At 34.5% G+C, this 23,928-nt stretch overlaps 3 protein-coding genes across 13 annotated transcripts; 1 reads left to right on the forward strand and 2 right to left on the reverse strand.

The window, feature by feature from the left end:
- Window positions 1-10: 10 nt before the first annotated feature.
- Window positions 11-8,944, forward strand: LOC113862716. Of its 8 annotated transcripts, none has more exons than XM_027495859.1 (11): window positions 11-967; window positions 1,071-1,169; window positions 1,358-1,554; window positions 1,743-1,936; window positions 2,128-2,233; window positions 2,374-2,681; window positions 3,912-4,029; window positions 4,117-4,328; window positions 4,595-4,673; window positions 4,791-6,347; window positions 7,229-7,529. In XM_027495859.1, the coding sequence occupies exons 1-11, from the start codon at window positions 906-908 to the stop codon at window positions 7,378-7,380; spliced, it is 3,084 nt and encodes a 1,027-aa protein (XP_027351660.1). In that variant the 5' UTR covers window positions 11-905; the 3' UTR covers window positions 7,381-7,529. The 8 variants fall into 8 exon arrangements, with proteins under 8 accessions (XP_027351660.1, XP_027351659.1, XP_027351663.1 ...); XM_027495858.1 differs by having other exon boundaries at window positions 249-967; window positions 4,592-4,673; window positions 7,229-7,528; XM_027495862.1 differs by having other exon boundaries at window positions 249-967; window positions 3,912-3,942; window positions 4,592-4,673; window positions 7,229-7,528.
- LOC113862719 (protein REVEILLE 6) lies at window positions 8,820-14,062 on the reverse strand. 3 transcript variants are annotated; one of them, XR_003504480.1, is made up of 9 exons: window positions 13,672-14,062; window positions 13,290-13,347; window positions 12,396-12,522; window positions 12,123-12,299; window positions 11,868-11,996; window positions 10,953-11,062; window positions 10,754-10,813; window positions 9,155-9,428; window positions 8,859-9,082 (listed from the first exon to the last, which is right to left on the reverse strand). XR_003504480.1 is itself a non-coding variant. In XM_027495868.1 (8 exons), the coding sequence occupies exons 1-8, from the start codon at window positions 13,833-13,835 to the stop codon at window positions 9,321-9,323; spliced, it is 933 nt and encodes a 310-aa protein (XP_027351669.1). In that variant the 5' UTR covers window positions 13,836-14,062; the 3' UTR covers window positions 8,820-9,320. The 3 variants fall into 3 exon arrangements, 2 of the variants coding, with proteins under 2 accessions (XP_027351669.1, XP_027351668.1); XM_027495868.1 differs by having other exon boundaries at window positions 8,820-9,428; XM_027495867.1 differs by lacking the exons at window positions 8,859-9,082; window positions 9,155-9,428 and having other exon boundaries at window positions 10,610-10,813.
- A 2,636-nt stretch (window positions 14,063-16,698) lies between these two features.
- On the reverse strand, window positions 16,699-23,412 carry LOC113862718 (C-terminal binding protein AN). Of its 2 annotated transcripts, none has more exons than XM_027495866.1 (7): window positions 22,729-23,412; window positions 21,325-21,478; window positions 21,101-21,231; window positions 18,594-19,370; window positions 18,415-18,462; window positions 17,758-17,871; window positions 16,699-17,154 (listed from the first exon to the last, which is right to left on the reverse strand). In XM_027495866.1, exons 1-7 carry the CDS (start codon window positions 23,284-23,286, stop codon window positions 17,083-17,085), a joined length of 1,854 nt encoding a protein of 617 aa, XP_027351667.1. In that variant the 5' UTR covers window positions 23,287-23,412; the 3' UTR covers window positions 16,699-17,082. The 2 variants fall into 2 exon arrangements, with proteins under 2 accessions (XP_027351667.1, XP_027351666.1); XM_027495865.1 differs by having other exon boundaries at window positions 16,795-17,154; window positions 21,325-21,471; window positions 22,701-23,395.
- Window positions 23,413-23,928: the final 516 nt, after the last annotated feature.

Here is a 23,928-nt window from a genome sequence, read left to right on the forward strand (position 1 = left end):
GATAGATAATAATAATAACACCACAATAGCAACAATCTCTCTCTTCAAATCTCTTCTCTTCTCGCACACTTCCTCTTCTTCCCTCGCGATCCATCACTGCATAATCATCTCGAGATTTCGATTTTCCACCGTTTCGGTGTTCGATTCTCTCTATAATCTTCGATCCATATAGGTCCTCTGTAAAAATAAAAAACCCTAGTTTTTTTTTTTTCTTCCTTCCCCCCCCCCCCCCCCCCCCCCCCCTTTTTTCCCCATGGCGGAGCTTTAGATTAGGCACAAACCCTTCAATGATTCTGGTTCCCTTTTGTTTTCCTAGGAGCAAAATTTCATGGGTATTGCACAAGTTTTTGAATTGAATCTCTTTTTCCCGTGAATCTGCGTTCTAATTTTGGTCAAGGGGCGATGAAGTGTATATATCTATCTACACGTCTCTTTCACGAATTTCATTGAAGAGGAGAGTGGTTTTGAACTTTTTAGGTGATGGGTGTCGCGGGTTTTGCACAAAGGAGGAAGCTTGGGAGGGTTTTTGAGGGTGGGTATTGTTGATTGAGCTGGATCGGTGAGTGGAATTGCTGGTGCATATTGCTTTTAGGTTCTGTGTTTTATTGGTTTTGAAGATTTCCGTATCATGGTTTTTAGAAGTTGGTGATGGATAGGGTGGGATTGGTCTTGTGCTTGCACTAGAATAATAGTAATTGGCCCTTTTTATTTTTATTTTTTGGCTTTGTTTGGTGTTGGAAGGAAAAGGGTAATTTGGCTATAGTTCTTATGAGTGTGAGCTTGTGCTGTGAATTGTATAAGACTACTGCTCTTTGTGGTTGATACTTTACATTTTTCATCGGTTGGAAATATTTGGCATTGTTCATCAACTTTGGTCCACATAATTCTTTGGTGGAGAGAACAAAATGAGCTTAGAAAATGAAGATCAGAGCTTGTTGGATCAGGAAACTGATCAAGGATTACAAAAGTAACCTTTCTTCCTTGATTGGCTTTTTGTTAGTTGTAATTGTTTTTCCGCAAAATCAGAACATGATACATGTTGTAAAACTTATCTGCTGGTTGTGGTTCAGGAAGTTAAAAATTTCGTACACGAGGGAATTTTTATTATCGTTAAGCGGATTGGATATATGCAGAGAGTTGCCTAGTGGATTTGATCGATCACTTTTAAGGTAAAATTTGTTATGCTGCATCATCTGTTTCTGCCTGATATGATGAATGCACTAATGCTGGAAAGACACATTTTACTTTTTCATCATATCGCATATTTTCTCAATTTGTGCTCTTCCATTATTGTGTTATGCGTTGCTTTTGTTGATGATCTTGTCCTTTATCTATTTATTTATTTTTTGGAAAACAGTGAATTTGAAGATGCTTCTCAAGAACGACAGAGAAGTACAGGTGGTTTGTCAATGCATAGTTTTAGACGTAATGAATATGGTTCATCCCCTCCCACCAGAGGAGATAGCTTTTCGCGAGGAATTCATGGAAAATGGGAAACTCGTTCTTCTGGGCGGTCTGATAGAGACAGTGATTCTCAATCTGAATGGGATTCAGGTTTTTACAGTTGATCAGCGAGAATATTCCTGTTTTTTAAGTGAAAGAATCCTTAATCCGCCCTACTAATCACAACTGTTTGGACTGATATAGGATTCTTCTCTACTTCTATCTCTTATTGATGGGTGGAGTAGTAGTTACCATAAAGTGTTATTTTGATCTGTTTCATTGTTCATGGCAATTTTCAGATTCTGGAAAACATTTTGGCAATCAATCTCGTAGATCTTGGCAAGGTCCTGAGCATGATGGGCTTCTAGGTAGTGGTTCGTTTCCAAGGCCCTCTGGGTATGCGCCTGGGTTGTCTGCTCCGAAGTTTCGAGCTAATGACAACTACCAGCTATATCGGTCTAATGAACCTTACCATCCTCCTCGCCCTTATAAGGTGAGTTTTAGTTGTTATATCTCAGGTAGCTGTATGCTTTGCTACAATGCAGCACTGATTACTTTCAACAAGTTTTAATTCTCAAGTATGGTTTTCATTTGATGTGTGACACCATGGAAACTATTGAAATCATATTTAATTTGATTAACTTAAATGTCTGGTGTTCTTTTTTGGCTTTGGATGCTTTCCAGGCCCCTCATTCACGTAGGGAGACTAATGACTCATATAATGATGAAACATTTGGTTCTTTGGAGTGTACAAGTGAAGACAGGGCAGAAGAGGAAAGAAAAAGAAGAGGTAACTGTTCTTTTCTTGAAGATATTGAATTATGCAGTATTTGTCCTCATTACTTATGGCTTCAGAAGTCCTGTTTACATTTGTAATTTGAGTCTTGTCCAGTAAATTTTAGATTAAATTGATGATGACTTTCTTGCCAGCTTCTTTTGAATTGATGAGAAAGGAACAACATAAAGCTTTCCAAGAAAAGCAGAAGTTGAGCCTGGACAAGAATAAAGACGAATTTGACATAACTTCACTTATTGACGATGATGAGAAAAGGCTAGTTAATAGAAGCAACGAGTCTGTGGAGCCTCCTGTTTCTCTGGCAGCTTTAAGCAATGACGAGAAATCTTCTTCCCTTTCACATACTCCTTCAGCGAGACCACTTGTACCCCCTGGTTTTGCAAGTACGAAGTTGGAAAGAAATCTGGTGACCAAAACATCCTCCAACACTCATGCAACAGAGGTAACTGGTTTACATTTTTTAATCCACATGAGTTGTGACCTTTTGTAGTTTAGTTATTCTTAAATGCTGTCATTTTTCAATGTAAAACTAAAATATTAATTGTTTGACCTATTGAATTTGGCATTCAACTTGGTTTTACTTCTAAATTGCAATTTTTTTTATAGTTTCTTATGAATTTATCTCTTCATGGAGGGGATTTTAGGTGTTAATGATCAATGTTATGATAGAAAGGCTGTAAGTTAGAAAGGTGGTATTTCTTGTTTGAGACCTAAGTCCGTAGTGTGTGATGTTTTGATGTGGGAATCATAAATGAAACTTTGTAGTTTAATTCACCATAACTATTTTCTTCAATGCCAGGAGGTTCAAGACACATCAAATCTTAGATTCTGTCATTGCATCTAAGTACATGTTTGGAATGCTTGTTTTCCGGAGAAATAATTTTTTTTAATAGTTCTCTCATGAAGTTGGTAAAAATAAGTGATTATTTTCTCAAAATATGTTTCATCAAACACACACTAATTTTGCTTTTGATGGTATCTTGTTTGAATGTTGGTTTGATGTTAAATGATGAGTTAAAAAATTTCAGGAGATTTCATGGTTTTTATAGATCAACCTCCAATCAAGGAAGAGTGCAAAGGAGTAAGGAAGGAGATGGTTAATGGCACTGACCTGCAATTTAACTGATTGTCAGTGATAAGTGATAACATTGCATGAGAGGGGGATACTAGAGACTAGATCTTGATATACCATTTAAAACAACCTTCTGCTGAAATGTTTAATTTACAAGTACCAAACTCCAATATCCACATTCAAACATTGTATAACAGAATGGTCTATTTTTAGACCTCTACCTTAATTGGATTAGGATTGTGCCTCTTCTTTTCTTATGTATGCTGAATCAATAGTAAGGAGGATATTGTAGGATTTTGCCGCATTTCTTACTTGCAGACTTACTTCTTCTCTCGAAGACAGAAAGTCTAGAAATCGAGGACTTAGTTTAAAATGAGAAGAAAAGCCTAATATCTTCCTAGATTTTCACTGAATTTCCTCAAAAACCATGTATTGTTATTTATTCAACTTAGCATGTGGACACCAGTTGACCTGTAGTTCATTTGTTTGCTATGTCATTTTAAAACTGATAAATGAAGTGTACTTTATTAGTTTATTAATATATGCTGTTATTCTTGGCTCTTCTTTAATATATCTTTGATTGTTCTGATGCTTACCTAGGTTGGACAACCTGTGCCCAGTGATACCAGAGGTAACCATGTATTCAGTATAAATTCTGAAAATAAAGAAGGAAAATTATTAACCCAGCAAGTGGATAAGGATCAGCAGAATCTTCAAAGTACGAATCTAAATGTTTCAATTAACCATGAGAAAGAAAACATTTTGAATTTATCATCAGTTTTGGATATTCCTAACATTAACATAGGAATGGGTGATCAACTGAGGAAGAGATCTGCTCTTTCAGAAGCCTTGGAAGCATCAGATGACAACGAGTTTATTCAACTGAATGCTGAAGTAAAAGGAAAGGAGGCCATGGGAGATTTTAATCCAGAGAATTCCAATTTAAATTCTATCCTGTTTAAGCTTTTTGGTAATGCTTCAGCTCTAGACAGTGACAAATCAACTAGTATTGTTGAGGTAATTGTGGAAAATATTGGAATTTCCTTTAAGTAATGTCAAGAAAGTATTAACTGAACTTATTATATGCATTCAACTATGCTTCATGTGCTTGGGGTTATAAACATTTGAGTAACCACAACTGGCAGATATCTTTGTGGGAATGGATACTCAATCCTACTTGGCTAGATATATTGTGATTTGGACTAATGTTTTGTTTTCTGCTTTTGTGAATTTGTTCTACATTATTATGGATTTGACTATTGATGCTCTTGCTCTTATAGCAGCCTGATAATAAAGCAGATGAGACATGGAGTCCACATGCCTTCCAATCTTCCAAGTTTGCTCATTGGTTTGTTGAAGAAGGTATACTTACAAAAATGCTTTAGTGCTTTCAAATTTCAATATTTTTATGCTTTTCAAGTTGTACATTGTGACTTAATGTTAACTTATTTTGTTCATTCCATCTTCACCTAACTGCAGAAAAGAAGCCAATGGATGACTTGGCACATAGGCCAAATGACTTGCTCTCACTTATTGTTGGTGGTGAAAAAGGGGGGTCGCAGGTTTCTAATGTAGAAACGACCCAGCATATTGCATCTAATTTTAATTTCCACAATCCTGAACCAGCTGATGAGCATATGACATCAAATGCCGCACATACCACTATTGACAACTCTGAGCAACTGTACAAGAGTGATAAACCTGAGGTTTTATCAGCGTTTCTTACATGTGAAGATCTAGAACAGTCAATTCTGTCACAAGTTAGCGACAATGGTTCATCATGTCAGCAGCCCATACAGGACAAAGATTTTGATGCAAAAGCTGAACAGTCAACTTCAATTGATAATCACGCATCCCAACACCTGCTTTCCTTGTTACAGAAAGGAACCTTGCATAAAGATATGGAACTATCCTCTATTCTAGATTCTACAGACAAGGTGCATGACTCAGAAGGAGTCACTACTGGCAATGTTCTTGATAATCCTGGAGAAGCAAATGCAGATGTTTCCAATTCATCAAAGACCTTGACACTGGAAACACTTTTTGGGTCAGCTTTTATGAAGGAGCTGCAGTCAGTTGGAGCACCCCTTTCTGTTCAAAGGGGTTCAGTTGGATCTGCTGGGGCTGATGTTTCAGAGTCTCTTTTGTTTCCTTTCCCTACCTCAGACAATGCTCACCCTCCTACGGGTGAACTTACACTGAACAGGCATGGAAGCGGTGTCCTGCCATCAGAAAAACCAAATCAACCCAAATCTAATAGATTTGAAGAACAGTGGTTGGGCTATGGTGATTCTCAGGGAGATGTTAATTCATCGTTACTTCAGAGTGAAATTTCCAAGGCTAGTGGTTTCAATGGCCCTCGTGATATTCACTTCCCAGAAGAAGATAGCTTGATTGCAGTTAGTGATCCTCTGCAAAACTTTTTATCTGCTGGAAATTCAGTTAAAACAGAATTGTCTCAAGACACAACAGTTGACATTACTAGAAAATTGGCAGCTCTGAATCCTGCATTTAGAGATGATCGACTTATGAGAAATCAAGATGGTCTACCATACCCTCATGGTCCTTATGATATGAGGGACCCTGGTATTCCATATCAAAATCTTAATGTCCAACGATCTCCACAGCTCCACCCTCAGTTGAATCACATTGGTCCAATGTTTAATCAACTAGATTCCCATCCTCCTCATATTAGTTCATATATGAAGCTTACAACTCCTGAGGGCATGGTTCATCATGACTCACCCCCAAATCATCAATTTCCAGGAAATATGCTTCGTCCTCCATTCCATCAACCAAGTAGTGGGCTAACTGGGTTTGATTCTCCTGCTCATCATTCTATGCTACAACAGATGCATATGCAAGGGAACCTTCCTCCACCTCATTTATTGCGTGGATTCCCAAGGGGTGCTCCTCTGCCACCTCATCCCAACAATCCAATGTCTGGTTTCATGCAGGAACCAAACCCAATGCAAGGCTTCCCATTTAGTGGTCATCAGCATCCTACTTTTGGTGGCCCTGGAATGCAAGTGCAAGGTAAAACATTTGACGTACATTACTATTGTGCTTGCTTTTGTAGGATTGTTGTAGCTAACTTAAATGCATAAAATATTTTGGTCCATTAACTTGTATTGATGATTATGAAATATGGATTGTTTTTTGATGATGACAATTGACACTCCATAGTTTATTTGCTGATAGATGTTGGGCATGATCTCAAAAACTAATCCATAGGTTTAATGCTGTTTTATTTTTCTTGGAATTCAATTTTGTATGCTTCTGAATTTAATTGAAATTCATAATTTCAATTGTTGTAATTGATGCTCATTGCTTTGATTGATCTTAATTTTATAGATCATAGATTATGCCAGTGTACGAACGTGTTTTTCTTGTTAAAGGTTGCATTGGTTTTTGAGTTCACTGGATCACTTGCAAATCATACATCCCTATTTTTTCATAATTGCTGCATTATTGATTGATGAATTTCTGCTTGCACATGTTCTATTTCCCTTGATGGCTACATGGGCATGTCAGCAAACTCAACGCTTACATGCAATCATGAATACATCCACTGTCTTGTGTTCACATAAGCACACTCAATGAACTCTTGCAAATACCCACATAATCAGGCACCTTTGCATGACCACACAACACACACTCATCTGCCAGTTCAAGTGTTCATTTTTAGTTATTACTTTGTTCTGGTTGACACAGTTGCTTTTACTTGTGCAAAAAAATTTAACAATCGCCAGTGAAAGCCTTGTTGTCAAGTACACTTGGGTGGAAGACATTTCATACCTAATTGTTATTTTCTTGTTTTGCAACTTCTCTGGATCACATGCCTGAAATTTTCATCTCCAGTTTTAGTCTCTTGCTCTATTTTCAATACTTGATTTGCTTTTTGGCTATTTTATCAGCTCCCGACGTTGCTGGTGGAAGAAATCATCCAGAAGCGCTTCAGAGGCTTTTTGAGATGGAGCTCAGGTCAAACCCAAAGCCAATCCATGCTTCAGGGCATAGCCAGGGGATGTACGGTCAAGAGCTAGACTTGGGTTTTGGGTATAGATAGTGTATTGTCATTGTTGATGTGTATACTAGATTGTGAATCCTTATGTTGTGCTGATCTATAACTCCTGCATGAAAGATGGGTTTAATACGATGCTTTTCTTTGGAAAAAATAGCTTTTCTGTAATTAATGAATTTTTCATCATTTTACGTTTATCCGGGATTTCAATTTGCTGCCATTTTTGTTCACACATAATCAAAGTGCTTCGAAGATATGAGTTTTGGAACAACGATTGATGATGCTATATGCAGGAGGAAAGGAATCTGATGTTGGGGATATTAGGCACATGATCCAATATGGAAGGAAAATAGTTAAGCAGATGCTTTTGCTCATGCCAATGACATGATGTGATTGTATGAGAAAAAAATTGGAGCAGTTTAGCAAGAGAAAAAAAAAATACTGACAAAATCTTTATTACTCAATCGTGTTCTTAATTTTGTGGCATACGTCTGATACAAGATGCATGTTATGAGCCCCACTTTTGCATGTTTCAGTTTCACCTTTTGTGATCCCGAGCTCTTGCTGGCAGTGTCATGATTAACGTGCTACCTCATGTTGACTGGCACGTGTCTGAAAAATTAAGGATAGAATTTGAAGGAAACCAAACAGATGAGGGGATAAAATATGAAGGGGTTATGGTTTGACAGTGGATTTACCCAGATATCGGGAACATTTTACGCGATAAAAAATGTTAATATAACACATTTATCACTGAATGAGATTCATATATAATTCAATTAAGGGGGGAAGTTTTACTTTTCATTTAGTGAATTTTATATCATATTTAATGAGTCGTACATAAAATTTACTCAAAAAAATTGATGCTAACATTCTTCCTTGTGGTGGGGTGGAAAGGTTAGATTACACAATAAAGTTGTCAGTATAGTACTAAAGGTTTTAATAGTTATTGTTCTTAAAAGGAAACATTTATTCTATTAAAGATACAAAAATGATTTGAACTTTTAATTACTTAATAAATCTTGAAAGATAAATGGCAACGTAATCCTTTTAATTGTGAAACATTAGAGCATAGTCAATCCTCTTCTTATAAATCCGAATGAAATACCTCAAACTATAAAATGTTGATAGTATATTGGCATTTTTTATTTGCTGAAGTTTATATACTAATTTGCATTTTTTCATATCTTTCTTTTAAAAAGCTAATGTGTTAATTGCCTTTTACAAGAACGTAGTTATAACCTTTGTACACAAGTTACAAGTTTTGAAAAAGACGACGACAACAAAATTAAAAATTCATAAAAATTTTATGAATGTACATAATTAAAACAACCCTCACAGGGTGTTGAAATTATGATTGCAAAATTGATGAGCAACTATAACAGTCAGCGGATTTTTTTAAGTAATTTTAAAATGACTTTTTTCAGCATTAAAGAAAAGAATCGACTTTGTCTTGGGCGTGAACAGAAAATGCACTTGCTTTAAAATTTTACACATACTTGAATATACTTTTCTTTCTGGTAAAAAAAATACTATTGTGCATGTGAATGCATAAAATAAGTAAAATTTACCTCTGCTGTTTATTGGTTTATATACAACACAGGCAGCACTTCCTATTTCATAGCATCACTCGTATAAATACTAAATTGTAGAAGGAAGCTTCGCAGCATTACACACAAGCACTCAACAGACTGTACAGTATAGCCTCTGAAGGTTACCTCAACAGGATTCTCATTATCCTGCATTCCTAGGACAACCATCTTCATAAGATACCTACTACAAAACCTAACACTACTGAAGGATAGTAAATTACACTCACATGCACATGCAAGTATCTGCACCCTACAACTGTTGGTAAAACCTGTTGTCCGCGCTCCTCTTGTGCGTTCATTATGTAACACTTATTGCAGCCGAGAGGGAAGCTTATTGCGTTCTTCAAAAATATCTAAAATCTTAGCTAGTCTAGGAAAACCACTTCTAACAACTTAAGCAGATAAGATAGCACTCTCTGATATGTCAGTGAGGGGTTGGCTGCAATGACTACCAGAATTTGCCTTCTCCGAGTTAGCGTTGTATGAAGACAGCAACTTTCTCTGCATTAATACCAAATGATTGGAAAAAAGTGAATCATTGAGTATATTATGATGTCAGTTTATGAAAAGTCAAATGCAGTAAACCAATAAATGATGCCATGATTTTAATCAGCAAAATGAGAGGATGATACATGTAGCGAAAGAGCATGCATATATGCTAAATCTGAATAACAAGTTTACAGGACGTATGAATTTTAATAGGGAAAAACATAAAGATTCCCCCCCAAGGGTTTTCCCCTTCTCACCGGAGCTCTAGCTCGGTTCTCTCCAAAATACAATTTCCTGGATGTTTCCTTTCTCTACCATTACCCCTTATGCATCAAATTTTTATGGTGTTTGATTGGGTATTGCCATAGGCATAGCTGTGAAATTAACCCTTAGGTCAGGAGGGGTGGTTAGGTAACAAACACCTACTCAAGGTGACAACTCTAGAATCCTTACATTGCATGTAATGTTCGTTTGGGGTCACAGTCCATTTCCACTAGGACTAACCACTATTTAGTCCGTTATTAATGTAATTGTCTCCTCTAACTAAATCACTACCCTACTTTGACTCCTCTTTATTCTTTCTTTCTACCGTAACACAGAGCATGAGGAAAAACTGCAGCTTAAGAACTATAGAAACTCTTCAAATTAGTTGAGGCAAATGCCAGGGGCACTTGTTAAGGAATCAAAAGTAAAAAGTATTATAAAGAAGAAAATATTTGCAATTTTGAAAACAAAAAATTCAGTTTTTCCTTTTTTTAAGTAATTAAGAGTATTAAATGATTTTTAACCAGTAACCTTAGAGTACTTGTTACCAAAACCCATTAATTAACAAGCGAAATAACTCATCTGTTGTTTAATTACCTTACTGGTTACCTTCTCTATACTTTTGCATGTGTATGCAATTATGCATGTGAAAAAAGTTCTGTGATTTATATGACATGGCCGCATGAGTGAAGCATTGTGCTAAACAATATAATTGATTCCTTTTTCTTGTGTGCACACGCATGCAAAGAAAAGCATCTAACGTTAAAGAATTAAAGAAAAATTTAGCATTATCCAAGCTAGAAAAAGTAGTTATAGAGCAAAAGTTCTATTGTCCCAGACCTAAGCCACATTACGAATTTTGCAGCAACAAAATACCAAAATAACAAAATATTTTTATCGCATTAACATAATTCCTACAATTGAAAATATCATCTCATACCAAGAATTATATAATAGATGTAGTAGAAGATCAAAAGATGAAAGAGCAGCCAAATAGACTCGTGTGCAATAATTATGTGTGTTGACAAAAATACCAAGAGAAGAAGTGCAGTAGGTTTAGCAACAAAACTTACATCATTCTCAAATTCAGGACTCGTTAAATTGGTGGAGAGGTTTCTCATCAGGAGCAATACCTGAAAAAAAAAAAAAAAATAATTCCTTGAAGTTCCTTTCAAGTTTAATCCAATAGCTCAAACCTTGTACATTCACCATTCAGAAGCAGAAAAAAAATGATATGGGGCGAAAGAAAATAAAGGAACTGAGATCACTTACAGTTTCCACATTTATTGGGTCCATTTGTTTAAGCGTTTGTAGATGATTAGTTGCATTTGGATCAAATACACTGCCAATGAAGCTGTAGACTTGTGCAAAATCTGGCATTACTGCGTAATTGGATAGGCAAATTTATCAAAACAAGCATGAAAAATATATGAATATACTAATAAAAGATTCAGTGGCAACACCAGGCATATTGCATGTTACATAATGGTGAACTTAATAGTAATAAATATTTCTGTTTCTAAGCAAATAAGAGTAAGCATCAGTTCAGGAATAGTAAATGAATATTATGAATACTACAGTATTATTATTAGGAAGATTGACATTAAATATTTGAATATGCTGCTTACCCAAGTAGTAAATTCAAAATGAAGCTATGGTTATATTTGTACTTTTTATAAGGCTCGTAGGTAACCAGGTATTGTGTCAAATACATCTTACCCGGCCCTTCTCACTTCTTGAAGCCCCAACACCACATTGTTTCTTTCCACATCCTTCTGAACTGTTTCTAAGGGTTTCTGGCCCTACTCTGTATGGCTCTTGGGAAATGGTTTTAGTAAATAAGTGAAAACTTTAATTATAACTTCATGACTTTTACTTCCTTGAAATGAAAACTTCTAGAAGCAACCCCATGACAGCATGTTTCTTATAAACTCTTCCTATCGTTTTAATTGATTCAAAAATAAATCCAAATAACCACATTATTAGAGATGCCATTAAGATACAACCAAGAAAAAGACAAGGTACTTATAATAATAGATACAAATGAATAAGTGGAATTAAAAACTATACATTCATAAAAATTTCTCATAATCCAAATAACTGTGTGGTGTTTAGTATTCATGCTCATGCTTTTAATCAATTTTAGGTTGAAGCAAATTCAAATTTGAGTTAAAAGTGCATTCCTACCTTTAATCAGCTTGCCTTGGTCACCCTGGTTTGTCTGTTTGCTACTTGGCCGAGTCCTAGGAGTACTCTCATTACTACTGCTACAGCAATAATTGAGAGGAATAGTTTGTTGATTCAACACCATATCATCTAAGCATAAAAATGAAAATCCACATTAGCAGAATTTTCCATGTATCTAAATTTGTCATAGAATTAATACAGAAAAGTACATAATTTAAGATTTAAAAATTATATGGAATCCAGGCTAAACAAAACCTTTAGTCACTTGTGGAAGATTGACTGGTGGCGTAACATTGTAGCCCCACGATGGCAAAGACACACTGCTAACTGGAGTTCTAAGCACAGATGATGAATCTGGCCTATAAATGTATGATGATTCAGATAAAGCAGATGAAGATTGTAATGGCCCAGTTACTTGGGATATAGTAGGAGCTGATAAAATGCAAAAAATAAAAGAGTAATTCAAAAATTGATATAATTCAATATACTAAAGACACAAATACTTGACATGAAGTTTGCTACACTAACCATTTTTAGAAGCTTTTTGTGGGTATGGGTGAGCAGCTTTTCTCTTTGGACGAGGGGGAGGTACATGCTCACTTGTGCCATTCTTCTGAACTTTCAGGAAATACTTCTTCTGCGCATGACTTCTTATCTGCCAAAAGGAGGAAGTAGCAAAAATTCAATTCTGCAATTTTGCATAGAAGGATCAAATAGATTAAAAGAAGAAAAACTTTTGTAAGTATTGATTTGGCAGAGAAAAAAATTAAATTAGTTTGGTAATAATAATGGAAAAACTTACCAACAACTTATACAAAACAATTTATGACTTTCATAAACTGTTTTTAGCTAATCACAATAAGTTTCATCGAAATTTATGGAATAGGTGATCATTTTAAAAAAATTATTGAATGAGTGCTTAAATAAGCTGGGTATCCAAACGTATCCAAAATATTTATACAAATTCTTTCTACTATGTTCCTAAGTACACATAATAGAAATTATTAATAGTAATTTTTTTATTAAAATTTGTAATATTTAATGTTATGAATATATTAGATCCTATGGTTAATAATAAAACTTATTATACATGTGTTCTTATTATATGTTCGTGGACATGCATTAAAAAATTGTATATTAAATGCAAAAGAATAATGTTATGGGTAAAATTGAGGGTTATACATAACTCAAAGTATGGGGTTGGCATTTTTCTGAAAACTATCACGTAACCTTTACTCATTCTGAGAAACCTTTAATCAGACAATTTCTTAAAATTATCTTGAAGCCTTGTACTAATTAAGGACATCGACACTGAATAAATTTCCCAAATACCCAATATGGAATAAAAAAAAGAGAGTGAAATAACCAATAAAATGTCTAATGGGCATTTTTCAAACACAGTTTTCACTTTTATAAAATTACCTGGATAACAGTTTTTGAACCAACAAATGCTTCAATCTTCTTCCAGTCACGATCGAATCTGAAACCAATCAGAAGAAACACAGAAAAAAAAAAAACATAAGCAATAATAAACAAACAACAAAAAAGAAAAGATTTTTAGACTCCCCCAATTGCAAAAGGAACCAAAAACACAACCTAAAACCAAAAGGGTCTCCATTGCAGCAAAAACCACAAACACAAAATCCTTGCATTACTCAAATCCCAAAAATTCACTCATCATGATCAACAAAACACAAACACACCACCAAACCAAATCTTAATTCACAACAACAAAATCAAATAAAAACTTAAACTCCCATGAGTGAATCATAAATTGGAGAGAAACGAAAGGAAGAACACATACAAGTGAAGAGCTTCAAGAAACTTGTCATGTTCTTGGTCTGTCCAGTTTTCTCTGGACTTGGTTATTGTATAAGGTTTTCGGATCTTCTTATTGGGATCCTCCATGTTGATGATGGGGTCGAAGAAGTGAAAGGGTTGAGGTGGGTTTGGGTTGAGGGACACCATAAATAACACTAACAATATCTCTTCGCTTCAACAACCTCTTCAGTTATGAATTTTTGTTATCTTCTTTGTACTGTGTTTCTTCCTTTCTTATTCCTTTTGGTAGCTTAGCTTAGCTTAGTTTAAGAAGAGAAAGGGAATGAGAGGTGGCAATTTTAACTTCATTTTCCACAAGTTGGAACCGACCTTCACACCCACTCTCTCTCTCTCTCTCTCTCTCTCTCTCTCTCTCTCTCCATATATATATATACAGACAGAGAAACCTGGCAAGACATGTGGCAAGAGTGAGTGGGTTGTTATTCTTCTAGAAAATAACGTTTGAGGTTGAGCCAAAAAGATTTTTTTTTTCTTTCCAAGTTTTATTTAGACAGGATTTTTATTTTGTTATTTTTTAAAATCAGAATAATATTTATTCTTTGAGATTTTTAATGTTTCATTTATAGATGATAATATACGGGCGGATCCAAAAAAATAAGTGAGGGAAGGATCGAAAATAAAATTCTAACATACGTTAAAAAATGACATGTATAATATATTGTTCAAAGAGTTTTATATATTGAAATATATTAATTTTTTTTTGCGTGAAGAAAGTTATTTTCAACATGTATCATACTTTTAGTTTGAATGCGTAATATTTATATTAGCTATTTAATTTTTATTAGATAAAGAGTATCCTAATAAAGATAAATATAATACTAATTGTTAATATTAATATTTTTAACGATACCCGGTTAAATTAATAAATTATATATTTTAAGCACAAATTAAAAGTTTTAATATAAAATTTTAAAAGAAAATTTTAGAGAAAGTTGGTCAAGACCCAATCTTACCCCCTTGAATTTGCTCATGTGCTCATGATAATATACATACTTTACAATTTTGCCTTTAATGTACCTTTATATAATAAATTAAAATAATAATTTTTTAAAGTGAAAAATGAGGTAACTTCCATATATTTAAAATTTTCAATCATCATAAAACATAATATATTATAAATTGTTGATAAAATGTAATTAATTAAATTAAGTTTTTTAAATATCTAATTTTTTATATGAACATAGGAGGTGGGATGATCAATCACGACTGTTGCACCTTCATTAAAAAATTATCAAGGGACAAACTTTCTTTAAAAATGGAAACTGTAACTTAAATATTACATACAATATATTTGAATTGGTGGATTTTTTGGTATAAATAATCAAAGGTAGAATTTTCGGTTTAGATATGGTGACTCGGGATTTTCTCTTGCTTTGTGAAATGGGATGCCATGAGTTAGATCTAGGTTTTCAGGTGTAAGAATGAATGAATCTTTCAGTAGACTAAATTAAACATTCTTGACATTGGATCTTATTTAAGTAATTTATAATATTTTATTAATAATGTTTTTTTATCATTTAGTAATGTTTTTTTTTTTTAAAAAAAAGCTGCTTTAAGTAATTTTTAATTTATAAGATCTTAGTTTTTTTTTTAAAAAAAAAACATCTTTATTATATTCATTATAAATTTTTGTCATTTTATACTTATCATTTATTTTAATAATTAACTTTATCAAATACTTTAAATTTTTAGCTAATATTTGGGTATTATGAACATGGGTTGGTTCCAATAAATGCATCCACAAAAGTAACTGGTATAAGCATGTATATTTCAATGTTCAAGAGCCGTCCAAAGTGGTAACCCCATGATTGATCTCACTGGAGAAGAGGGCTTTTGGTTCAAGACTAATGTGCCACTTCAATCATTGGTTACAAGTTCTTCGACACTGTCGAATATCAACCAAGAAATTCTTCTTAAGTGCCCAGGCCCCAGACAGTAGAAACATATTTAAATCTAATTATATATATATTTTTTATGTTGTTTTGCAATAAAAAGAGAGTGAAAAATGATTTAAAACACGTTAATATAAAATTTGCATTTTGTAGGGGAAAGAATAACGCAAGAACGAACAGAAAAGACAAGTGTATTTTGGAACCTAAACAAATGATGTGTCTTTCTCTCTCTTAATAGATGATCAATCCAAGGATCCTATCTATCCCCTTTTCTACTTCCTATTTCTTAAAATGCGAGATCTTGTCTTTCCATTCTGTTTTAAAAACAGTGTAATGTTAATGTCATGTCTCAGCGTCGCGCTTTGTCCTGTTTTCATCACTTAGCTATCCATCCATTTTTCTCATCAATGCTTACGTATGCAATTATTCATAAACAAGCAACTCATTCACCATTTGACGAAGAATAATTGCTCTCTAGATTTGACAAAGTTTTACTTAGGTTATTAAGTACCTAATACAACCCTCATCATTCGTTTAAACTTTGAAGTTAAGACGTGTTTTGTAAGGAATGACAAGTAAAGCATAATCAGAGTATATTAAAGAACAGAATATGAGTACGGAACCTACAGCACGGGTATAATTATAGATAAAACACAATGGTTTTGTAAGTTGTACTGAATTTTGTCACTCATACATTTTTAAAAAATACCGAATAAATCCCATTATGACCACGTGCAAAATTGTAAAACCTGTCCATTGTTTTTAGGAATAATTGAAAATAAAATTTATTTTTTACTTTTAAAAAGAATTAAAAACAAAAAAAACAGAAATCAGACGAACTCTTAAAGCATTACTTTTAAAAAATAATATAATTTTTAAAACACCTTCAACTCTGAAAAATAAATATTAGATAATTTGATATTTTTAATATTATTATTTTCATTAATATTTTCTAAACTAGTGTCGTTAGTTTTCAGCTCCATTGGTTGGTGATGTTTAATGGTTATTCAGTATCAAGTTAATTAATTAAAAAAAATGCCAATTTTGGGGTTTTGGTGTTGGGGGGGGGGGGGGGGGTACTTAGAAAATATTTCTTTGTGAAAAATAACGATATCTAAATATAAATATCATAATAATTATACACAAAAAACAATTAAATCATAAAACTGTCACTCAAAATCACCACGCTCTCCACACCGACACCGAATAAGGATTACAGGACAACCAAAATATCATTACACGAGGGACAAGTTCATCACTCTAATGAAATCTCACGAAAATTTCATAATAAATAATAAAACAAATGTTCTGCTCTACACTATAAATACATTTCAACCTTTCACAAAGAAACGTCTTTCAGTCACATTTGAAAGATCAATTAAGTGGCGGGTCATGAGTGATTTACAAGCTCATCCTTTTTTGAGTTATGCAGACCTGAAATCAATCTAATAAACTACGAATAACAAGCTTCGCATCCTAGTCTACTCAAGCCAACGAGTAACTCCATCTTCGCCAACAGTTGCCAAAATCTCAATGCGTATATCCAAAACAGCCTAGTATTGGTATCAATACGAGGAAACAGAGATTAACTAATCAGTTTGCAGAAATTTTACAACCTGAATTATCATCTTATAAATTATGATAGCCATCTGACAAGCATGGATATAACAATGAAGCAACTCAAATTAAGTTATACATAGTGTAATGCATCGGGAAGAAGATTTGCAAGGGTAAACTGATGAAAGAACCTAATAGTTGGCTAGAGTGATGCCTTGTCGGGACATGACTTCGGTTCATAGGATAACCTAGATTTTGTGGAACAAAAGCATCACAATCTACGAAAAATGCCCAATGATTTGAGTTTACAATGAAATTTCTAAATGTTAATCAAAGATCAAGACAACCAAAAGGGTAAATAAAGAAATAAACGAGCCCTTTAAAACTGTCGTCTACATATCTCCAATTTGCGTTCCTTATGTATAAAGTAAAGAGAATAGCTTGGAGAAAAAATAGAAAGCAGCAACACCATATGCAACCAACTAAAATGTTTTGCAACTAATTACCAGATGGCAGGGGAATCAGTCAGATCCCATACCAATGCGTATCAAATATAGATTGCAACAGAATTATATGAATGGATAACAAAGGCAACTTACTGATGGGTTTCTACAGTTCACTAGTCTGCAGTCCTGCAAGGAACCTTCTAGTGTCCAATTCTCCCAAACATCAAAACTATGACTAGCAAATACAAACTCCATTCTTCTATTGATCTGCAACATGACGTTTATAACCAAATTAAAGGCATCAATTGTGTTAGAACTTAGAAGTGTAATATACACAGTAGGGTTAGCCATATATCTAAATATTATCATTGAAAATATATTCCTCAAAAACAGTAGAAAAGCATGCAACAAGAATCAGCATTTATGATCAGGGATGAATCCAGAAACTACGTCAATCTATATAGTTATATTTTTTTGGTATATACTAAAGATATCTTTAGTTAATTGTTAGAAACAAACTTTTTTAAGACAAGTATATTGCCGAAATAAGTATAACCTCTTTTATAGTCAATATTCTAATGAAACGTAACTATTTACTAATTATGCTACTTTATATATACATAATTGTATTACTAAACTATATATAATATATTTTTACATTTAAAAAAGCAAATGCATACTTAATTTTTAAAAAATATTTTGGGAAGGAGGCCCAGGACCCACCCTAACTCTCCTTGGATCCGTTCCTATATATGATAATAATTCTAAAGGAAATCTATGATCGAATCGAGTCTCTTATTATGCAATTACCTGCAATAATTTTCCACCGGCAGCAAGAGATCGCAATCCAATTGTGTCCTAAAGCAAATGCATCAACATTAAAAAATCAGCTAGTTTGCATCACCCTCAAGTAACCATTCAAAATAACTATTTGAAATACAAGCTGGCATATAAGCCCTTGATAGGTGCAAAGTTCCTTTGAGACAAACCTTGCTTCTGAAGATGATGAGGAACTGTGCAGCAGGGTCTCTTTTGGACACATTTGACATGGAATCCAGGATCCAACCTCCACCTTTAACTCTTTGCCTTGAGACATGAAGTGCAGGGCGGTCTCTTGCATACAGAGCTATAACATATCCATCTCTCAATAGCTCAGTACAGTTTCCACTAAGCCTCATGCTTGACTTTATAGCTTGAGTGGCAGTTGGTTCTTGCATAGATTCTATTGGAGTTTTTCTACTTCTTGAATCTTCAGAGCTGGAGCTCAAAGCTTGGTCAGTGCCGCTCATTGCAGTATCATCTCTCTGAGATGTGCCTTCTTTCTCCAGTGCAGAAGGATCTTCTGATTTTTGTTGGGACTTTTGACGGGTATGCCTTTTCTTGGCTTTTTTACCTGACCTGCTGCGCCTTCCCTCGGATCTAGCACAGGTACTCTGAGTCAAACTAGATACCTGATGCTGGGATGAAGACTCTCTCATTTGATTGCCTCCTTTCTTTTGGGAGCTGTCAGGACTTACGTGAACATCATCTATTTGCTCTCTAACAATAATCTGGAGAGCATTTTCTTTGTATTGCTGATCAGATTGTTCGCTTTCATTGTCTACCTCACTCTCTTCTTCCACATCTGACATGATATTCTTTGGAGCAATTCCATCAATGAAGAATGTCTGTAATATGGATATAGCTTTCTCCCTTATCTCCATCCAAACCTCTTCACTGTAATCCGCACTCCGGGGAAGTATCAACACATTAGGCATCTCCTTAACCTGATGCAGACAAACAGAAAGTATGTTAGTATCATCTATTTATTAAAACTACCGTTGTTGTGTCCTGACAGACATAATCTAATAAATTTATAATTAAGAATAGAAAATATAAAAAACACATTTAGTTAAGTCAACAAACTTTTGCAAAACCTATATTTATTTTGACAATAAATTTTCCATTCATCGCATTCTTGCTCTGATAAAGAATAATCATATTCCCAAAAGGTAATGCTACTGAATGAGATGTAAAGACAAGTTTAGATGCAACACTTACATGTAGGTTTGTGTAACTTTTGTAAAGAAACCTTTCATCCTGATTTTCCCATCCAAAGTCAATTTGTACCAGCTCTAGTTTGTATCACTAACATCACCTTATCTACTATTAATGTTTTTAAAGAGTCATTGAATGAATGTTCTTTACTATTATATAATAAATTAAATAATAAAATAATATAAAATCATAAAAAATGAAGTTAAAAATATATAAATAACCAGAAAAGGCTATATTATATAATCTACAAAATAAAAATATAATAATAAAAAATTGTATTTAACTTAATTACAATTGAAGAGTATAATAAAGAGTTTGCAATAAAAAGTCACTGAGATATGTTAGTGGAGTAGTGGTGATTGGTAAAAGCATGAGAACAAATCCCTAGGGACAGGGTCTGAAAATGGTTGAGGTCCAGCGCAGTTGGATTCTTTTTGTGGGCTACTTGAACTGGTCATCAGAATCATGTGATCATTCAGCCAGTTTGTACTGGTTCACCAGTTTTAACACACTGTTTTCAAGCTACCAATTTGAAAGGCTATACAAGAAAGGTCAAGGAACCAATTCCCAGTTCAACCAGTCAGACTGGTTGGTTTGATCCCAGTTTTCACAACATAGATTATAATTTTTTTCCAGGTGGCCATGGATGGCTATTGTAATCAATTTCACCATATTGTCTCCTTTTTCTTTGAAAACCGAATTTCATAAGGATGCTTCTCGTTTTCCCCATTGGACTATGAGATTATGCGAAAACTATTAAATTCATTAGATATTGATTCTTATACTGAAAGCATTTCCTCCTATTTAATTGGCTTTCTTTCATCTGTACCAAATGACCATGTTTATTGCTACAAAAATGATTCTGTGATGACTGTATTTGCAATTGAATGTAAACCTATATATCAAATATAGCTATTTACTGCTTTATACTCCCCCACTTCTGTAATTTTTTCATGTGATTTTGAATACTCAAACTGTCGATTCTTTTTTTACAATCTTAGTTTTTCTTTTACCCTTGTGAATGAAAATAAAGGAATTTTTCATATGATCTGGATTGGACATTTATCTTTCTCTCACATCACCATATTCCAGTATCCACCACAGACTCTGTGTTGTAAACAACAAGGAGTTTTATTATTTCACACAAATACATGGATAACAACTGCACATATGTACTTAAGACCATGCATGTACTGGCTTAAAATTGGCTATCACCCCATTTTTAAAATAAAAGACGAGATTAGTGAACCCTGAGGATAGTTTTGTTCTTTTGACAGAAGTAAAACTTTCTCTGGAACATTCTACTATGAAAGGACAGGAACAATAAGTTAAGCAAAAATAATGCAAAATTTCTTCTAATAGTAAGAGTAGGAGTGAAATTCCGTCAGTAGTTAGACGTTTGTGAATGCCTGTATCATACCTTGTAAATTAAAGAATTCAAAACCTAAATTTACCATACCCATGCTTCCATCCATTGAGGCCCCTCTGCACCATCCAAAGCACATCCAGCTAAGGTTCCATCAATCAAAAGTTGCTTTACAGCACAATCATCCAAAAGCTGACTACTGCCCGTATTTACAAGAAAAGCTCCTGTGGAAACATTATAAATTCATGAAGATAATTCAAACTACAAATAACTAACATAATAAAAGAAAAATGTATAATGTGTGCATAAGTAAATACCAGGTTTTACATGTTGAAGACATTCAGCATTGATAATCTGCATTGTTTCATTTGTTAAAGCACAATGAAGTGATATAAGGTCACTTGCCGCAAGTAAATCATTAAGAGTATCCATTCTTCGAGCAGCAGGAGGGAACTTTGTTTTTCCTTTTCCCTGTGAATGCAAGGTTGAAGACAAGTAAACAAAAATACAGTAGCCAGTCAGCTGTTTGGGATTAGTATTTGAGATGGACAAGGATTTGGCTAGAAGTTCCTAGTTCAAGTCATGCTAAGTTTCAATCTTCCAAACATTAAAAAATATTTGCAAATCAAAGAGTAGACTATGAAATACACATCCAGAAGTTGAAGACTAGAACAACTGAATAATAGCATGTTCAGATCAACTTAAATTTGAGAAAATATTTGCTTATTTTCAGAAGTTCTCTCAAGAAGCTTCCAAAAAAGCGATCATTTCTTTAATATAAATAGAATCATTTATGCACTGAAGCCTCATGTTAGAACAAAGTATCTTATTCTCATAGATTTACCCAAAATGAGAATTTCACCAACAAAAGCAGGAACATTCTGAAACAATGTGAACACAAGTAAATAAGGAAATGAAGGACACGATAGTTAAGTTAAACACAGAATTAGATTTACATCAAGTGGGTGTGGATATGGAAAGCAAAGAGTACAGAAGATTCATAGTTAGAAGATACCGAATGCTATGCTGAAGGATTTTGCAAAAGAGGCAAAATGTAAGTGATACACATAATATAACTGACTATACAGAGACAGGAGGTGAATGATGCATTGAGTAAGGTTCTGTTTCCTTATGTCTCCTCCCTAGAGACTGTCCTTTTCTTCTAGTGATTTTCAATAGCTTTCTACCTAAATAACTTGCCAGTTCCCATTAGCAGCACCAATCATTGTAAGTAACGAATACATACTTCACTATTCCACTAACAGAAATGCTTGTTTGTATGAAACGAACACGACAAACTCATACATGCTAAGTTCATTAAAACCCGTAATTCATTCAACTACCCGCATTGGTCGTGCATCAAGGTAATTGTCTTTTATTCATTCCTAACTTTACCGGACCAATGATTTCAAACTAAGTAACACTTCTGTTCCAGTCCCACTTGTTTGTCTGGGTTTCTAGTTATACCTCAATACTGTTAATACACATGTTAATCATGGAATCCAAGCTGTTAAACACCATTACCATTGTTAATTCACAATAAAAACTACAGAATCATGGAACAGAAGCTATGATATGAATTGAAAAAACCAACTAACTAATCACCAAATCTCAACATGGAAACACCAATTAACAATTCAAATTTCAACAGAAAAAAAATGTTCTCTAATTAATTAAACCATAAAAAAAACACGGATTGAAGAAGAGTAAGAAGAAGGTACCGCGTGAACATCGAAATAAAGCACGCTCATTTTGAAAGCCAAGCTGCGAGTAGCCAAAGACCTAGCCGAAGCAGATCTGCCGACGATCCCGAGCACGAGGCCACGGCAGCGCCGCATCCCGCGGCAGAGCGGCTGGACGGAGCCGAGCCAACCGGAGGCGGAGAGAGCGTGTCGGGAGAGTAGGTGCGTGCGGCGGAGAAGGCCGAGGAAGAGAGCCATGACGGTGTCAGCGATCTCCTCGGCGCGAGAGGTGTCGACGTGGACGAGGCGGAGGCCGAGGTCGGCGGCGAGGGCGGAGTCGACTGCGCGGTCGGCGGAGCCAAGGCAAAGGATGAGGTGGTAGGAGCGGAGACGGCGCTGAGCGGCGCGTGGGAGGTAAGCGAGGGAGTGGAGTAGGACGGCGGCGGCGGACTCGATCTTGCCGTCGGAAAGACGGCTGAGGGGAACATGTTCGACGCTGGCGACACCGGCGAGAGATTCGAATTCGAGGGAGCAATCGTCGATGCAGTTGAGGGTGACGACTAAGGGGAGAGGTGTAGGGCTGTTACGGTGAGGCATTGCCACACACGATTGGATCTACTCTCCTACCTCTCTTCCTTTGCTTTGTTCCTTACTCTCACTCCTTTGCTTCTCAGTTTATAATCATTGTCGCCACTTTTGGGACCGGCCATTGAATTGATCAGCGGCCTGAAAATGAGGGCATTTTTTTTTAAAAAAAAATATTATTTTCTTTTCTTTAGATTTTTAATTTTCTAAATTATAGGATTCTAATTCCACTCACTCTAATTATCTATGATCTCGAAGTTAAGTTAATTTTTTAATAAATATTTAATTTGATAATTTTAGAAAAAAAGTAAAAATGATAAATTAGTATGAGTTTAACATGTTAATCTTTTGATTGTTTTTATAAATATTATATTTTTTAATTTAAAAGTATGTGTTCTCTTCTCTAGTTTTTTCTAAAATATAATTTCTAAACATATTTTTAGTAAATGAAAAAGTCAAAAGCATTTGAAAGATGGATTTTAAACTTTTGAAGTACTATAAAAAAGAATTATTTTATCATACATCGCATGCATGTGTTAATATCCTATGGTCTTAAAAAACTAATACTAAACTTTATTTAAAGTTAAAAATACTGATACATGATATACTCGTTTTTATTTATTCTAACAATTTCTACTATGGGTGGGCAGTGTT

Source organism: Abrus precatorius, unplaced genomic scaffold (genome assembly GCF_003935025.1).
Source record: "Abrus precatorius isolate BTA unplaced genomic scaffold, Abrus_2018 Scaffold3, whole genome shotgun sequence".
NCBI lineage: Eukaryota > Viridiplantae > Streptophyta > Magnoliopsida > Fabales > Fabaceae > Abrus > Abrus precatorius.

Coding starts and splice junctions, on each gene's coding strand:
- LOC113862718 (XM_027495865.1), bottom strand. CDS start 23,286: ATGCCTCACCGTAACAGCCCTACACCTCTCCCCTTAGTCGTCACCCTC. Junction 19,371..21,100: donor CTCAATGGATGGAAGCATGG/GTATGGTAAATT, acceptor TGTCTGCATCAG/GTTAAGGAGATGCCTAATGT. Junction 17,155..17,757: donor TGAACTGTAGAAACCCATCA/GTAAGTTGCCTT, acceptor TACCAATACTAG/GCTGTTTTGGATATACGCAT.
- LOC113862716 (XM_027495856.1), top strand. CDS start 906: ATGAGCTTAGAAAATGAAGATCAGAGCTTGTTGGATCAGGAAACTGAT. Junction 1,555..1,742: donor TCAATCTGAATGGGATTCAG/GTTTTTACAGTT, acceptor GGCAATTTTCAG/ATTCTGGAAAACATTTTGGC. Junction 2,234..2,373: donor AGAGGAAAGAAAAAGAAGAG/GTAACTGTTCTT, acceptor CTTTCTTGCCAG/CTTCTTTTGAATTGATGAGA.
- LOC113862719 (XM_027495867.1), bottom strand. CDS start 13,835: ATGGTGTCCCTCAACCCAAACCCACCTCAACCCTTTCACTTCTTCGAC. Junction 13,348..13,671: donor TTTCTTGAAGCTCTTCACTT/GTATGTGTTCTT, acceptor GATTGGTTTCAG/ATTCGATCGTGACTGGAAGA. Junction 11,063..11,867: donor CCAAGGCAAGCTGATTAAAG/GTAGGAATGCAC, acceptor CCAATTACGCAG/TAATGCCAGATTTTGCACAA.